Genomic DNA, 18,427 nt, shown 5'->3' with positions numbered 1-18,427 from the left:
CTGAGACAAAAAAAGGGAGATTTTTCTTTGAGCACTGATTTCCCTTCATAGAAGCGGCCTACGTACTTTGATCAGCTGAGCCTGGACTCTCTGGGGTGGCCTCCTCTAGCTCAGCCAGAATAGCTCTTTCCAGCGGTGCCACTTTGATGAGACCCAAAGTAAATCCATACATGGCTTCACAGTTACTGGGATGATAAAATTACCAGCCAAATGTAATTGCAATTCAATCAACATTACATTTCACACACAAATTTAGAAAAACCAAGAGGATGAAAAAAAGCATAAAATTAAACAGAACAAAATCAATTTCTACAGGAAATCAAAATATATTTACAGTGAGATTTAAGGGAAAAAAAGCTACTCGGATCATAAACTTAATTTTATTTTAAATAACTTTAGCTACCTTGCTGTTAACAGAGTAAAAGCAGAAAGAACAGGCTGCCTTCCCCACAGACTTAATCAGAAAATTGTATCTACAATAATTGATAGAACTTAGTTCTTGTCCTTCACCCATCTCATCAAAAATTATTGCATTTTCCCCCAAACCACATTTTTTTGGATTCCTTGGTGAATATACTCATTTCATCCTCTTTCCTGGAGGCATCTTGGTTTAAGTCCATCTTTATAAAAGGGAGAAGGGGTACATATGTAGACGCAAAATATTCTCTGGATGCCAACAGATACAGAGTTGCTTGAAGAAGCTGATTGTACACACAAACTGCCTGGGGTCAGGGGAGGGGAGGCTGTTGGTGGGAGGAGCGTGACAGCCTTTGGTGGACAGACAGGCAAAGCCCCACAGGCTCTTCTTCCAGGGCAGGGGCAGGGCTGAGCCATGAGGTGGGGCTTCATCCTCCCCTCCGAACTTGTTATTTTGGTTTCCCTCCAAAAGCCTTCATCCAGATAAGAAGCCAATGACTGATTATAAAAATAAGAATAATTAACTTTTGGCTCAAGAAATAAGATTGTCCAACTGTTCTGCCTTATTATTCTTTTCCATCTCCAAGGCCTTTACAAAGAAGGAAACAAAAACACCACCTCTCAATCTCCCAACAAAAGTGAACTTTTTTCTTTCTTTTTTTCTTTTTTTTTGCTCCAAATGCTACGACCTGAAGAATGGCTGCAGGTTGAGATATCAAAAATCTCAGAAAAATATATAATATATTTGTATAACTCTGCATGTCTATTATTTAAATTTCACATTCCTTTAAAAGTGGTTATTCAGTCAGTAGCTGCTGAAGGAGGCTCTTCTGCTGGGCCTGGGGGGTCTGTGGTCCTGACGTGGGCTTTTGAGTTCCCAGTGGACCAGGCTGGTTCAGGTAAGGGTCCCCGCCTACCAGATTCACTGTACACTGGACGTCAGCAAACACCTGAACCTGCTGCACCTGCTGGAACACAAATAAAAGGTGTGTTGATTCGGAAGGGCCTGCCCCCCCGGCTTATGAGTGGGTACTACGTGAAGTGGAAACTCACTAGAGCTCCTCTAGTCTGTAGTCACCACACAGAAGAACTCTTCTGTCTTCTTGTCCTACAAAAAGAAAATCGCTGCACTCATTTTGCTCAGGGTTCTGGAAAGTTCACACTTAAAATAAAACCAAAACTGGACTGGTCACGCCTCCTACAGGGTTGCCATCTGGACTCAGTGTCTTCCCTAATGGTGTCAGGGCTGGGGAAAGCCCAGCTTCAGAGTTTGGGGACACAGTGGTGGGTTTTGAAAATCACATGCTAATTGGAAAACTAGCTCAAAAGCATTCTATAGATGACTTTATTAGGGGAATTTGGTTTTTTTTTTTATGTCACTGAGAAATAAGGGCTTTAACTGAGTATTAACAAAATAAAGTCACCACACTCTGCACCAATACTGGCGTCACTGAGGTTCACATCTAGATGGTTAGTATAGGAAACTATACACAGCTTCTTCACATACTGACTTCAGATTTACAGCACATAGCAGCAGAGAAATTTTGGCTTTGATTTTTTTTTTTTACCTCATAGAACATTTACTTAAACATACAAGCTCAAAAAACAATAAACATCATTTGAGAACAGTGTGAATTTCCCTTTATTTCTAGTAGTATATATTATAATAAATGAATGTATTCCTTAAAAATGTCTAAATTTACATAGTTCTGGCATTTCCCATTGGAAAACAAAGCCAGTATCAGTCTCTCCCCACTAGCCTTACTGAAATGTTGTCTATAGAACTAAGAGGCCGCCCTTCTAAAATGCTCCAGATGACAAATAGAAATGCTTTCCAAGGTAGCTCAGTGACTACGACTTTCAGCAAATGTGCCTCATATTTAATAGGTTGTAAAAGATTTTATATTAGTAATACCTTATTTTGGTCATTTATCACTAATGCATGTCAGTTACATTCAACTTCTCTGAAAATGTTCTATCCTAAATGGAGTATAAGCTGTTTCTATTACCCCCACTGCTCAACTGGCCAGTGTCCCATCATCAAGTTTCTGTGTCAGGCTAGCCTGTGGTCTTTTATTCTTACTCCTTTGTGTGCCCACTGACTCCCTCTCTAGGACACAGACTGTCATGGAGCCCTTCAGTATCTGCTGAGTTAGGCTAGCATCCCTCCTTCCCCATCATCCTCAGTCACCAGCTTCTTAGGGTTGGCTGCTGGCTCTGCTGGGCTCCCAGGACTCCTTCCCTGAGCTCTCTCCCACATGGCTATCACACACCATCTTTGGTCCATTTCCAGCTGCTGTGTCCTCATGGTGGGCTCTTGCAGCTACTGTTCCCATTCTTTTTCTTCTAGAACCTCACAGGGCCTTCTCTTCTTACAGTAACCTCCCAGCCCACCTCCCACTCTTTACTCCGTGTTCCTTTTCTCTTTCTGTCTGGCCTCACACAGCTGAACCTTGGCACTCCTTTTGCCTTCTCCTTTTCTGTACACCAGTCTGTATGCCACTATTCCTGTGATGTCTACAGTTCTGTCTAACTCACTTTCCAGTTTCTGTTTGGCAAACACAGAATGAGGGAACAAGGAGACATCATGATGGGTTATAATGAATGAAGGTTATCCCACTGGACCTTCATGTGAGCACAAAAAATGATGCCTTTCCATCTTAAAACCAACACAGAAAATTCTATGTTTATTTGTTTCTAAGTATAAAATACTGGAGCAAAATATCATAGGTGACTTTCTTCCCTAAATATTTTAAAACAATCCTGATAAAGAAAGGAACCACAAAACAAACTAGAAAGAAAATTCTGCTTCTTTAAAAAGAGTATTTTAAAAGACTGTATAAAAATTATAAAGATTAAGTCAGATTCCAAAACTTTTATGAGGATGCCTGAGACCAGACTTAAAGAGACTTTTAAACTACTACACCTGCACAGGCAGGCACAGGTTGACAGAAGGAGCTGGAGACACGCTGGAGAGGCGAGAGAACTCAGCACCAGACTCCATGAGTCCCCTGCACACTTTTACTTTAATTCAAGCACTGTCTGATGACTCTAGAACCTTAAAACTTGTTTGTGAGTGCCAGGGAGTGGCACTATTTGGAGGTGTGGCCTTGTTGGGGGTGTGGCACTGTGGGCATGGGCTTTAAGACCCTCTTCCTAGCTGCCTGGAAGTCAGTTTTCCACTAGCCACCTTCAGATGAAGATGTAGAACCCTTAGCAACAAAGTCTTCCATATTAACAAAGTCTTCCATATTCCTATTAGAATGGCCCACTAAGCTCCACTTATAGCATTCTACTGCTTTCCAAATCCAAAGGCCCAAAATCATATTCTTCTAAACAAAAGCATAGTCAGGTTTATCACAGCAATACCCCAGTCCCTGGTACCAACTTCTGTCTTAGGGTTTTACTGCTGTGAGTAGACACCATGACCAAGGCAAGTCTTATAAAGGACAACATTTAATTGGGGCTGGCTTACAGGTTCAGAGGTTCAGTCCAGTATTATCAAGGTGGGAACATGGCAAAATCCAGGCTGGCATGGTGTAGGAGGAGCTGAGAATTCTACATCTTCATCTGAAGGCGGCTAGTGGAAGACTGACTCCAGGCAGCTAGGTTGAAGGTCTTAAAGCCCACGCCCACAGTGACACACCTCCAACAAGGCCACACCTCCAAACAGTGCCACTCCCTGGGCCAAGCATACTCAAACCATGACAGTCCCCCACCTTTCTATGTCTGTCTGACTTAAGACAGGGTTTCTCTATGTAGTCCTGGCTATCCTGGAACTCGCTCTGTAGACCAGGCTGGCCTTAAACTCACAGATCTGCCTGCCTCTGCCTTCCGAGTGAGTGCTGGGATTAAAGGTGTGTGCCACCACTGCCTATTGATTCCCATGATTTCTTATCACAAACTTTTTATTCTCAATGGTGGTGGCTTCCTATAACTATATGACTATATAATATAACTGTTTCCTGCCTCTGGATCCCAACAGCTGTCACTCTTTTCTCCTTCACATGGCCTGAGGATTGTTGTTCAAGCCTAGCTTAGTCCATCTCCTGTGTAAATGTTCTCTGACCATTTTAGCTTTATTCATTCATTTTTTTCCAGTTCTGGGATGGAATCTAGAGCCTTCTGTGAGGTAGACAAGTATCCTGTACTGAGATGAATGTCATTCCTGTTTCTCCTTTCTGTGAATGCTTGGCTTTTGTTGTTTATAGCATACATTTGGTAGTCTACCTTCTTTGGTTACACAACAATTTATGTGCATGTATTTGTGTGCTGCATCTTGAACAGGTCCCAAGAAGGCTTTGGTAGTGGGAAGATCTCTCTAGCTTTGTGAATAATGCACACAGTTAAAGGTCCTCAGGTTCCATCTCTTCGTCTGTGAAGGAAAGGAGTAGTGCAGCCTCCACAGTTACAACAGAAGGTTAAATGAGATAAAGCCCACTGTGGAGAGCACAGCACCCTGCAAGTCATAAACTTTAACGGTGAATATGTATGTATTTTTATGTCTCTGTGTACCCTGATGCCTATGTTAATATTAAGAGACTGAAACTAAATCAGTTGCCAAAGTGAATTAACCCTGCCCCAAATTTAGAAGAGAACACCTTGCTGTTTGTGCTATTCAGAAGCACCTTGCTAGGGAGGTACAGTGCAGAGCAGACACTGCTTTATCTCAATGTGCTGAAATATTTTGAGATCTTTGATTACAGAATTTTAGAACGCTGGTTTGCAGAGTTTGTATCACTGATTAGTGGCCACATCTGTGACTCCACTATCTGACCCTGGCACTAAGTTAAATCCTTTGCAGCTTATCTCATTTAACCTTCTCAACACCCAGTAAGCAAGCATCTTGGCAGTTTTGTAGTCATATAAAGCTCAAGAGAGGTCCTTAAAATCCCACAGTGCCATGGCTGGGAAGGAAAGAGCCAGGGGACACACCCACATCTGACTTCCAGGGTTCAGCTCTTAACCATATGTCATGTGACGTCCTCCACGTTCCCAGAGTGACTGCATCTGCCAGCTCTGCACTAGGATTTTCTTTCTTACTGACCTGGTTTCCATCTGCTTCTGTTTTGAGAAGGTCAGTGGATGAGAGCTGGTTGCAGTAGAGGCCTGTGTGTCTCAGTGCTGGATCATTCATCTATTTAGGAGAAACAGAAGAACAAATTTTCAGCTCGTTGTTTAATCTGAAACCACATTCTTCAATAAGATGGAGAGAAAAGTTCTAGGAGGACTGCCAAGTTAACAGCCATTTATCACGCTGCCACGAGTCAGACAGAAGCTCCTTTGTGGGCGGGGACTACCAGGAACTTCTGGATGCTGGTGCTGCTCTCTTGCTGACCTAGGTGGTGGCCAGGAGTGCTCAGCTTGTAAGAATCATTGAGTTGTATACATTTCTGTATATTCTAATAATTGACATAAAATTGAATAAAAAGCAAACTTTTTTTTCTGTCTCTCTTTCCTTGACTTGCTCTCTCTCTCCTCTCACACATGGATACACACTCAAGCTGATTTACCACCTCAGCTGAGAATCAGTAACAAAGGGCTGGAGAGATGGTAAACTACTCTTGGAGGGGACCTGAGTTTGGTTCTTAGCGCTCCTATAAGGTGCCTCAACCCATCTATAACTCTAGCTCCAAGGGAGTCCAATGCCTCTGGCTTCTGCAGGCAGCTGCACTTATCTGTGAGTGCACAAATCCACATGAATACATGCACCCAAACACATGCACACACCCATGTGCACACACCCACACCACACACACACAAACATTCATAAAATAAATCTTAAAATTAAGAATCAGTAGCAAAGATCATATTTATATCACTGTCTGAATTCACCAAAAGAAAAGAAAACCCTAAAACCAAAACAAACAAAACTAAACCAAACAAAATGAAAACCCCAACCCCAAATGGGATAGAGCATGAAACAATGCAGAGCACTGTGTCTCTAAGATCTGGGAAACGCATGAGAAGTCACTGTTGGCACAATTTCCTAGTCTATAGTTGAGTGGGCTCCTTGAGTTTAGAAGCTGCTGGAATTCACAGGGCAGAATATCAAAGAAGAAAAGTTCAAAGAGACAGGTCTGGAAATGTGTAAGGTCCTCTGGTCTGTGGCTCACAATGCAGAGGAAAGAGCTGCTTGAATAAATAACATGGGATAATCCCCAAAGCCCACCCAGGGCTGGGACCAGGTCTTCATCTCAACAGCCAGAGTGGAAAAATGCCAGATTCACGAGGTAGCAGGAAGTACAGTAGAGTCTTACTACTAAGCAAAAGTGCATGCAGAATAAATACTGCTTTATGGCAATTAAAAAAGTAAGCCCTGAAAGGGTCAGCTTTCTTCTAGGGAACCTAACTGGCTCCCATAACAAACATCAGAAATATTTGGAAGAAAATAGATGGTAAATTTCATAGTCTTATGTTCAACAAAAAAATTACCAGTCACATAAAGAACAGACAATTATGAGTCACAATGAAAAAGAAAACCAATGAATTGAAATCAGTTCCAAGACAGTTCAGGTGATAGGACTTGCCAGGTGAGAATTTAAGAGTTGTTTTCCACATGTTCAAGAAGCAAGAAGAGCTTTTACTTTGCCATTGCCGACTCATAAAGGTAGAGGCTTGGAGAGCTCAAGAGTCAGTTTCTCATAGAACTTGCTGCCATAACTAAGGAAGCCATTGCTGGTAGAGGTGTAATGAATGTTAATACTGACTGTAGGAGGGACTGAAGACTGCCCTGAAGACATCTACGATGGTCTAGCACTTGAATTGAGATGTTGCTAAAGCACACACACCAAGCCCATCTTTGTGCACTTTCTTCCAAATGCGATGAGCCAAAATACTTCCAGTTGGTGGAGGCCTCCCTTTGTGATGAACACCAAACCAACCTAATTAAGGTTGATGGCAACAAGAAACCACCCCTAGTGGGTAAGCTTCTGTAAGCTGAGGAAAGACCCTGTGAAATGGTTGCTATTGGTGGATAGTGGTTAAGGCAAAGAATCTTAAGCCAAGGTTGTAACTAAAGAATACTTCATATTCAAGAGATGAAATAATGAGCCGGGCGGAGGTGGCCCACACCAGGGCCACACAGAGAAACCCTGTCTCGAAAAACAAAACAAAACAAAACAAGAGAGAAACAGAGAGAGAGAGAGAGAGAGAGAGAGAGAGAGAGAGAGAGAGAGAGAGAAATAATGAAAAAAAAAAAACCCCTGGCTCTCTCAAAAAAGAAAGAGAGCTGGCAAGATGACTCAGTTTCTCACGTAACTCATATACCACATGACTCAGCAGGTAAAGCACCTTCTGCACAAGCCGGATGACCTGAGTTCCATCTCCAGATCTACATACAAGTGGAAGGAGAGAGCTGACTCAACAACATAAGAAGAAAACAGAGGAAAGATGAAAGGTACATTAGCAATTTGAAATAGAAATGATTCATATATAATATCTAAATATTGAAATGTCTGAGATGAAAAACAAACTGGACAAAATTAACAGATTAGATAATGAAAAAAAAATTAGTGAACCTTAAGCTGTGATTTTTTTTGTTGTTGTTGTTGTTGGTTTTTTGAGACAGGGTTTCTCTGTGTAGCCCTGGCTGTCCTGGAACTCACTGTGTAGACCAGGCTGGCCTCAAACTCAGAAATCCGCCTGCCTCTGCCTCCCAAGTGCTGGGATTAAAGGCGTGCGCCACCACTGCCCGGCTAACCTTAAGCTATGAAAATAGAAAGCATTTAAAACAAACACATACGGGCCTGCAGATACGGCTCAGCTGATTAAGTGCTTGCCAGTGTACATGAAGTGTTGGATTCTATATGTGTGTATATGTGTATGTATGTATGCATGTGTGTGTGTGTGTGTATGTATGCGTGTGTGTGTATATGTGTATGTATGTATGCATGTGTGTGTGTGTGTGTTTGTGTCTGGGCTTTGTGCTAAAATCAACTTCCTCCTTCAGCCTCAGGGTATCAGTGAATGATGGGATACCTTCAAATGGTGTACTATATGTGTAACTGGAGGGAAGGGATAGTGACAGAAAAAATAGTTTGAAGAATGACTAACATTTTCCAAGATTTGATGAAAATTATACACTCATGGACCAAGAATCTAAATAAGTCCCAAGAATAGAAAACAAAGAAAAGCATATCATAATCAATTACTGAAACTCCATTACAAAGAGGATAAAATGACAGTAGAAATAAATCCCTCATCAGAATTAGTATTTTTGGGGAAAGTACTTCCAAAGATAAAGCAGGAACAAAGACTTATAAAGCCAAAAGACATTCAGACTTATAAAGCCAAAAGACTTGGCAGCAGATGCGCACCACGATAAACACTACAGGAAGAAGGGAATTATACCAGGTGGGCAAATACAGAACAATTACTTAAAATTTAAAAACAGTTGACTGAAGAAATAATGACCATGTAGTGAGGCGTATACAACATACGCAGATACAATAGGAGTGATAACAAGGAGGGCTAAGTGGAAACACACTATGTGAGGTTCTTATACTACATGTGAGGTGACTTAATTCTACTGCAAGATGGCTATGAAAAGTGAAAGAATATAAACACTAAAGCAAAGATTAAGATAACCAAACAGTTATATGATGGCGAATAAGCCAACAAAGGAGACACAACAAAGAAACATTCAATTATACATATAAAAAGTAAAAAAGAGGACAAAGCAAAACCAAGAAAGATGGGCTACTTAAACACAACCATACCATGGGGCATGGTGGTAAGTGCCTTTAATTTTAGAACTCAGGAGGCAGAGGCAGGCAGATCTCTGTGAGTTCAATACCAGCCTGGCCTACATAATGAGTTCCAGGCCCAGGAAGGCTATATAGTGAGACTCTGTCTCAAAAACAAAAAAACCAAAAACAAAAAACAAAAAAATTCAGTCATACCAAGAACCACATTAAATATACATGGACTAACCAATCTAATTAAAAGGCAAAGACTGTTGAATTAAACAAAAAGTTAAGAAACAACTACATAAGGAAGACCTGTTAGATATATTTTTACCCAATTCATTATATTTTGTTTTAATCTAATGGAGCTAGTGAAAACCTGATCTAGGATAAAAATAATTTGATTTTGTGTCTTTATTTTGCTACAAGATACAGATCAGAAAATGAGCATTGAAGCACCTAATAATTGAGAGGTAGAGGAAGGAGAGCAGGAGATCTAGGCCATCCTCCCTCGCATAGCTAGCCTGGGCTACAAGAAACCTCGTCTCAAAATAAGAAAACAAAATGATACAGATTATAAGTTACTAGGTTCTGTTTCCTTAGACTTACTATGTAATTTCTGGGAAACAGGAATTCAAGAAAAGGAAATCTATAGAAAAGATAGTGTGTGTGTGTGTGTGTGTGTGTGTGTGTGTGTGTGTGTGTGTGTATTCTATAATATTATAATATTATTCTATAATATTCTATAATAATATTCTATAATATTCTGGGGGGGTGGCAGAAGAAAATTTTCAGGAGTCAGTTCTCTCCTTTTAACATGTGGGCCCTAGGGGTCCCAGGGGCTGAACTCAGGTAGTCAGGCCTGGCTAGAAAGCACCTTTACCCACAGAACCATTTGTCTGGTCCATTCTATATTTTTTATTTTTAATATTTAGGTGTATGGGTGTTTTGCTTTTGTGTATGCCCATGCACTACATACATTCAGAGGCCAGAAGAGGGTGTTAGGACCCTTGGAGTTACAGACAATTGTGAGCCCCCATGTTGGTGCTGGGAATTAAGCCCTAGTTCTCTGGAAGAGCAGTCAATGCTCTTAACCATTGATTCCCCCATTCTATCTTTCAAGGGTGAGTAATAATCAGATGGTGGGAAGGAATAAAGAAGCATGGTTCTTGCTGGTTAACTGTCAACATACCTGGTTTTCCTTGATAGTTGACAGTGTTGTGTTATGTGTAGCAAGTCTGCCAACTCTGCTGCTTACCTGCTCAGAGCACACAGTATTCATCCCTGGCATCTGCAGAGAGCTCATTTGCATCTGGCCCATCATTGGATTCATGTTCTGAACGTTTGCATTTCCACCTGCCATGGACACGGTGATGCTCATGTTGTTGTACACTCCTGGCTGTGCAGGTGCAGGCTGGCTCTGGACAGCTTGACTGAACACACTGTTAACTCAAAAACAATCCAGGTTACATGCACTGTTCATGAACATGGGGTTAATGGGACTGGATTTTGTTTTTATTAGACAGAATTCAAAATCAGATATTTTACATTTTAAATATATGTAAGGGTGTATCATATATTAGAGCAGATCATAATTCAGGTACATTCTGAATTCTGCCTAATGAGCTTAATAATGAAATGGTTCATGTCGAGTTCCTTCCTCAGAGATGAACATAGATAAATTTCACATCTTTTCCAGGAAGCAACATATAAAGGCAGCTATATTTTTTTCAGAGGGCTTGTTTTTAACTGACTTCCTTACTTATTTGCGGTCAGGTTTTGAATTGTTCTATTCCAAAGATCTCAATTGTAAAATAAATTTATTTTAGTAGTTAAAATAATTTGAAATAAATTCCAAGTAAATTCAAATTGGAACTTTATATTTGAGCCCTGAAAATCCTCAGTGACACAAATGTATACTTCTAAAAAGAAAACACAGTTTGTCTTTTGTAAGATCTAAAAATACCAAATATTTTGATTGTTACTCAATCATTATTTCTGATTCCAAAAATGTTCTCTCCAGTTGTTACTTATTTATTCTTTGTTAGCTCTCAAGTGGTAAGTAGGACTTCCTGACATCTATAGCTTTAGTCCATTAAGGTAATCATACTGAAATCAACAAGCCAAGAAAAAGTCTATTCATCATGGTTGAAGAAAAGTAGCAATTTCCTCCTCAAGTTAATTATAAAACACTGAAAATTATACACCTCAGAAATAGTCAATAATGCACATGAACCTTTCCAGTCTGCACAGTATGTACACTTGTTAGGCAGTGTTCCCACAACTGAAGGGACTAAATACATCTATTAACTATGCTCACTTTCCAACAAGAACATCTTGCCTCAGAGAGCATTCATTTGTCAGTTGGTACCCAAGTTATCCATGTGGGGAACAAAGTTCCGTAAGTTAACTCATATGGAAGTTCTAAGAACTGCAGTGATGGCAAACTGAAGAAAGCTTAGTTAGAGCTTAATTTTCTTTCAGATTTACATTTGGAACTATATAGTAGCTTGTGTTCCTTCAGACTTCTTAATTACACTTTATTTTCTTCCATCAAAGGAAGAAGATACACCCCTCTGTGGCCTTAATCACTGTTGCAGGTCAGCTAGGCTCACTAGCACCTTAGGTCCAGTTCTCACGGACCCTGCATTCCTGTCCACCTCATGGGGATGATCACTGTTTTCTTAAGTAGTGCTACTTATTTATCAACCCATAAATAGAGGAAAAAAAGAGAAAGATGGAGACACTGGTCCAGAGTGGTTCCCATTGGCACTACAGGTTAGTATCGACCAAAGAGATCCTTGTTTAAGTAAGTCTGAGAAACAACAGGGTATGGCTTTTACAGTGGTTCTCTTAGAACCACTCTAAGCTCTATGTGGAGCTCTCCACACAGATAAGTGTGACCCAGAGGCAGCCCAGCTCTAGGACACATAGATTCGCTGTAACCATTAGAGTTCTGACATCTGCCTTGGGAGTCTGGCCATCACTCTGGCTATAGCTGAGACAGGAAGCTACTGTGATGGATGCTACAGTGTTGATATTTTACCTTGCCGTGTGTTCGATACAGTAGGTGAGTGGGGCAACGACGTGATTTGTTGGTTTGTTTGATATGAGACATGAAAAACAGAAAAGTTTTTCTTCTGAACACTAGAAGAATGAAGTTGTCATATACTAAGATGGAGAAAGGTAGAGAAGATCAGGTTTTAGGAAGAGCATCAGTTAGGTTTGTCATGTTAGCTTTGTGATGACTTCAGACTTCTGAGTCTGAGATGTCAGACAGGTGGATATACATCGTGATATTCTGGGAGATATGTAGGCTAGAGATTGAACTTTACATAAAAGCATAAGAAACAGACACTTTCTACAGTAAATCTAGAAGGAGAGGGATGGGGTAATGAGGACATGACTGTGTTTATGGGTTTGTGTGAGGGCCTAGGGTCAGCTAGGTGTCTTTCTTCAGGACTATCACCTACTTCCTGTGGAGCAGGATCTCTTACTGACCTGAAGCTCACCACTTAGACTAGTGGAAAGCTCAGAGATCCTCCAGCCTTGGATTATAAACTTGTGCCACCAGTCCTGGCATTTTGATGTGATTTCTGGAGTTCAAACTTAGGCAGGTCCTGCAGTGAATCACCCCCCTAGCCTCAATGGTCTTCTTCTTCTTTTTTTAAAAAACAGGGTATCATGCAGCTTCTCTCGGCCTTGTACTCACTAGGTAATGGAAGTCAATCCTGAACTCTGATCCTCTTGCTTCTACTTCCCAACTGCTGAGATTACAGGTTTGCCACAATGTTTGCCTTAAGATTGGATGTTATTGCCAAGAAAACAAGTAGTTGTGAGAAAGAGGTCCTAGGATGGATTCCTGGGCTTGCACGGAGGCCAAGGGGCTTGCCTTCTAGCAAATGATGTCTCCAGCAAGAGAGACTAAGTAGGAGGAAAGTCATCAACAGCAGGAGAGCAAGAAAGAAAGGTGTTCCAAAATTCAAAAGAAGAAAGAACTTTAAAAAAACCAAGGTAAATATGTCAAATGTTGCTGACAGGAAGTGCACCCGGCACACTAACCACCATGGCAGGAGCAGTTAGTTCTTGGTGGCAAAGATGAGCCTACTGGCTCGACAGGGCGTGGGTGGAGGTGAACAGAGCACAGTCTTTTAGGGAATTAAAGTGCAAGGTGGAACAGAGACAGGTTAGTGAAACCTGTCAGCACAGCTTCCCAGCCGTTCCCCTTCCTTTCTTCCCTCTCTTCTCTTTCCTTTCTTCTTTCCTTCCTCCCTGTTCTCTGTCCTTATCTCTGTTTCTAGGGACTCTACCTCATGGCTTGTATGTGCTAAGTAAAAGCTCCACTGCTGAGCTATACTGCTAGCCACTCATATTTAAACTAAATATGTAGGTGCCTCCAGTATGGGGCATTCATCCCAGGGTTTCACCAGGGAGTTGCCATGTCTAAGCACAGCAGAAAGAGCTGGAAAAGGGGGCTGTGTGCTGCAGGGTGCAATTACAGTGACGACCATGCAGCCTCAATTGAGTTCAGGAAGTCGGGGTTAGAATGACTAGGAGACGAAATGCCTCTTGCATGTTTCAGAGATAGTTCCACTCCCAACCCATTTACACACAGTCTCTACCGAGAGCTACACAGTTCTCTCACAAAAGATTTCCTCTCTCACCTTTCAGTGAACTTTAAGAGAATATGGTTTTATGTTTTTAACTTGAACTGCCTTACTTATTATATTGTCAGACTAAATGGCTTCCCTGTCACCAGAACCAAGACACAACCAAATTAAAATCTTTATAAAATCAAGTGATGTGTGAAAAGTTCAACATTCAGAATTAAAAAAAAAAAAAACCCAGTGAGGTAATTTTATAAGCTAAATGGGTAAGACAAGGCCACCAAGACTCCAGACATGCGAGAGCAGGTGAAGCAGATGACTCAAGAAGCCTCAGGATTGTTGGGTATCGTCTGAGAGCTTTCGAACACTCTGGGTGCAGTGAGGCTATGTGCCTCTCTGCTCGAATGAACTCCAGTGTCTTACTAGTGTGGCTTTAATAAACTATCTACTACTCTATTTTCAATAAAAGATTTTCTTATAATCATAGTTTATAGAGAATTTACTTTAATCAGTGGATATCAAGTTTGATTCTTTTGTGTACCTACTGAGATAATAACATATTTTCCTTTTGAAAATATTTTCTACATCTGTCCTAGAAAAGTTGTTACTGATAGGCATGGGTCTCATCCCTCAGGTGTGTGAGGACTGGGGTAAGAAGGCCAAAACCACTAGACCCTTATACAGTAAATACACAAATTTGCCTAAATGAGGAATTGACACTTCATGCATTAACATTCCTATTTTTCTTTGCTGATAACAAAATTCAGTTCCTTTTATCACACAAATGGCAGGAACCAATCTATCTGGATTGTGAACATACAATCACCTTAAGGAAGCATGGCTGCTCTTATAAGCTGCAGAGTGCCAGGGATTCTCATATAGAAAAACTATCCCCTTACTTGTTGTTTCCCATTGTTCCTTGCTGCCAGGCCTTCATGTCTGGTGACTGGTACCCAGAAGTGGGTGGAGTTTGTTGGAGCAGAGAGCTTTGAGGAGGAGGGATTGGCATCGGCACCATGGAGCTCCCAGGGCTTAGAGATGGGGCAAAGTTGGCCTCACCTTGGGGAACCAGTCCTGAAAATTGACACATATTAATTGATGTAAATATACCATAAATGTATCAACATCATAAAATAATAATAATAAAAGCACCTGCTATAATTCATTTAGAAATACCTTCTTTAACAGAGCAAAAATTAAGAAAAAGTGGTCTCTTAAAACATTGCAGGAAATCTTAGTACAAGTAGGTAAACAAGCATGGAAGTTTGGAAGGGCTTTTAGTTGCTGAGATATTCACTTGTATAGCAGGACTATATTTGATATTTTTCTGTTCTTTTTTTGCTAGTAAGAATTTTCAAGTGCAAAAACCAATGAACATATGTAGTAGATTTCTTGTCTGATTAAAAAAATAACTTGAGAAAGGAAAATAATTAGGCAAGAAAAACCTATTTGTGAAATGCAAAACCATCAGAACATTGTTGGCCACTCCTTCCCAGGCTTCTCTGTGTGCTCTGGCTTCCTTTCCCCTCTTTAAAAAAAGCTTTATTTATAAGACGTGAAAGTCACCCATGGCATCCATATTCAATGACCTTAGTGAATGTAGAGAATTGTGCAACCATTTCCACAGTGCAGTGTAGGTATTTGGGTCCCACAGGACTCCTCTGTGCCTGGCCCTGATGGACAGTCCCTGTCTGTTTTCATGCAAACCCAGACCTGTATGTGCCACCATATAAACTGTTCTTTGTTTTTGAGGCAGGGTCTGAAGACTTCCAGGCTGGCCTTGAACTTGTTACAGAGTTAAGGGTTACCCTGAATTTCTTACCTTCTTGTTTCTACCTCTTGAACTGCTGATTTATAAGTGTGGATGGCACCATGTGAAGCTGGGGTTAAACCGGGGCCTATGCATGCTAGGAAAGTGTTCTTCAATGGAGCTAAGGCTGCAGACTTCATAGGGGCATCCCCATAATATCACATCTGGTCAGACTTCATAGGGGCATCCTCATAATATCACATCTGGTCTTTTTGTGTCTGGCTTCTTTCACTTAGCATGGCACTTTTGGGATTCAACCATTTTGAAGCATTTGTCAGCTCATTCCTTTTTAATTTTAGAAATATGCTTATTAACAGACATCAATATAACTATGTTAAGCAATTAGTATAAATATAGGATTTTATTTATGGACTTTTTATTCTGTTCTAGTGATATACATCTCACTGTGTGGAAGTATAATCTTTGAAATTAGGTAGCTGTCAAATTTTATCTTTCCTATACAAAACTGTTTTGGTTACTCTAGATCCTTTAAGTTTCGATATACATTACAATATATAATATAGGGTAAGTTGTCAATCTTTCTAAAAAAATGTTAAAATTTTGGATTGCAATGGATTAGGATTGATCTCAAATAAATTATCAGGATTTTTTTTACTTTGCTTTTTTTTAAATGAGCATTTTATTTATTATTTTTATGTACATGGATGTCTGTGTACCACATGCGTGCAATACCTATGGAGCCTAAGAGGGTGCTGGATCTCCAGACACTAGAGATACAGACAGTCGTGGGTGCTGGGAATCAAACCAGGTGCTCTTAACTGCTAAGCCATCTCTCCAGCCCTCATCACAATTAGATTAGTGAGACAAGGCCTTTCTATGTAGTCCTGGCTGTCCTGGAACTCACCTTGTAGACCAGGGCAGCCCTGAACTCACTGAGATCCAGCTGTCTCTGCTTCTCAAGTATTGGGATTAAAGGCAGGCACCAAGGCTGGCCTACTTCCTCTGCTCTGTCTTGTTATTTTAGTTTCCACTGTTATTCTCTTCTTATATAACTTTTAACCAGCTGTTCACACCATCTAACATATATTTTTTTTATCTATGCTCTTCTCTGTAAATTTGATTTCTATTTTATTGATCTTATGTATACTTCTATTTAACATGCTCAAATTTCCTTCTAATTTACTGAACACACAGAATGCATTCATAGTTTCTAATTCCTTGAAGTGATGATTTTTGAACATGAAAGTTCCTACCTCATTCTAACACTTTTATGTTTTTTATTAGTGTGTGTGAATTATATAATGATAGGTCTTACTGTGAAATTTTTTGTATGTATACAATATACTTGGATTATATTCACTTCCTTTATTGTCCTCTCTTGTCCCTTCTCCCTGGGTCCCCTTTGTCTTTTCAAATATTCTGGGTTGGGTCTGATTGTTACAGGGTACATTTTCCTGCTTCTTTGCTTGCCTGGTGATTTTAAAAGCCAAACTTCAGATTTTCTGAATTTTACCTTTTAAGAGCTGTATATATTTTTCAAGACAAATATTCTTCCCTCCCTCCCTCCCTCCCTCCCTCCCTCCCTCCCTCCCTCCCTTCTTTCTTTCTTTTCTTTTGTTTTCTGTTTTGTTTTTCAAGACAGGGTTTCTCTGTATAGCCCTGGCTGTCCTGGAACTCACTCTGTAGATCAGCCTGGCCTCGAACTCAGAAATCCACCTGCCTCTGCCTCCCAAGTGCTGGGATTAAAGGCATGTGCCACCACTGCCTGGCAAGACAAATATTTCTTAAGTGTTTCTGAGCTTACGATTTGGATTACGGTTAAGGATCTTGTACCTAGAGAAATCAAGAACAAGAGTTGGGTTGGGACTTATTTTGCTCCACCTGAGGTAAAACAATATTTTACTTGACACCCATGAGTTATATGAGGTTTTCCAGCCTGGTGGGAAGGGAAAATGGCTCTGTGTGAACTCTGAACACTGTTTCTTCTAATCTTTAGGCTTGCTGCTCGGGCCCTGCTTTGGTGCATGTGGGCGTGCACATGGGCATGCATGCATGCAGGGGGAGAACTGAAGCAGGACTCTCTGTATGGAGTCCTGGCTTTCTCTGGGTAGCTGTCTCTTCATGCTGTACCCTCTGCACCAGCTGTCCCGACTCTCCCAGCCACTCTTGCTGGACTCTGACCTGCAGTGTGCTCTGCCAGTCTCTTGGACTGCTGACTGTTTCTCTCCCACAGAAGAATAAATATGGCCACTGTCACTCTATCTTAGGCTAAAGCAGAAGCTCTTAAAAATGTGTTTCCCCCCCCATGTTTTGTTATGCTAGTGCTTCCTTTTCACTTGTTTTCCTAAGAAACTGTATCTCAAAGCTGAAGGCTTTTCAAGACAGATGAAGTCTAGAAGCAGCTGGTAATTTAGTATAATTCTTTCACATATTCTTCAGAAAGTAATGTGTATTCTTAAAAAAAGATTTATTTTTATTTTATGTGTAGATGTGAGCATCTGTAAGTTATATCTGCACCACGTGTGTGTCTTGTGTCTGCAGAAGGTACAAGAGAATGTCAGATCTCCTGGAGCTGGAGTAACAGACAGTTGTGTGTAGTGTGGTTTATCTTGTGCACCTGCCCCTTTAAAGGATCCCCAGTTGCTAGCCAACTAGCCCTTTAAGAATTCTTAGGTGTAGCTGGGCAGTGGTGGTGCACGCCTTTAATCCCAGCACTTGGGAGGCAGAGACAGGCGGATTTCTGAGTTCGAGAGTTCGAGAGTTCGAGGCTAGCCTGGTCTACAGAGTGAGTTCCAGGACAGCCAGGGCTACACAGAGAAACCCTGTCTCGAAACAACAACAACAACAAAAACAAAACAAAACAAAAAGAATTCTTAGGTGTTAGAACTGCTTGACCCTATGACCTTCAGTGTTAGTTGCCTCTTGGATTTCTCGCATCAGGATAG

At 40.8% G+C, this 18,427-nt stretch overlaps 1 protein-coding gene across 1 annotated transcript in view; it reads right to left on the bottom strand.

Annotated features, from left to right (window-relative positions):
- Positions 1 to 366: 366 nt before the first annotated feature.
- Ncoa1 (nuclear receptor coactivator 1) overlaps positions 367 to 18,427 on the bottom strand; it is a gene marked incomplete at its 5' end in the record, with an annotated part of 70,129 nt that continues 52,068 nt past the window's right edge. The window contains 4 exons of the mRNA XM_028778094.1: positions 367 to 1,385; positions 5,465 to 5,554; positions 10,363 to 10,546; positions 14,611 to 14,785. Of these exons, the coding sequence (XP_028633927.1) occupies positions 1,215 to 1,385; positions 5,465 to 5,554; positions 10,363 to 10,546; positions 14,611 to 14,785 (620 nt within the window). The remainder of the gene's footprint in view (positions 1,386 to 5,464; positions 5,555 to 10,362; positions 10,547 to 14,610; positions 14,786 to 18,427) is intronic.

This window comes from Grammomys surdaster, unplaced genomic scaffold, assembly GCF_004785775.1.
Source record: "Grammomys surdaster isolate TR1022 unplaced genomic scaffold, NIH_TR_1.0 324, whole genome shotgun sequence".
NCBI classification, from domain to species: domain Eukaryota; kingdom Metazoa; phylum Chordata; class Mammalia; order Rodentia; family Muridae; genus Grammomys; species Grammomys surdaster.
This window is presented reverse-complemented; position numbering and strand designations above follow the sequence as displayed.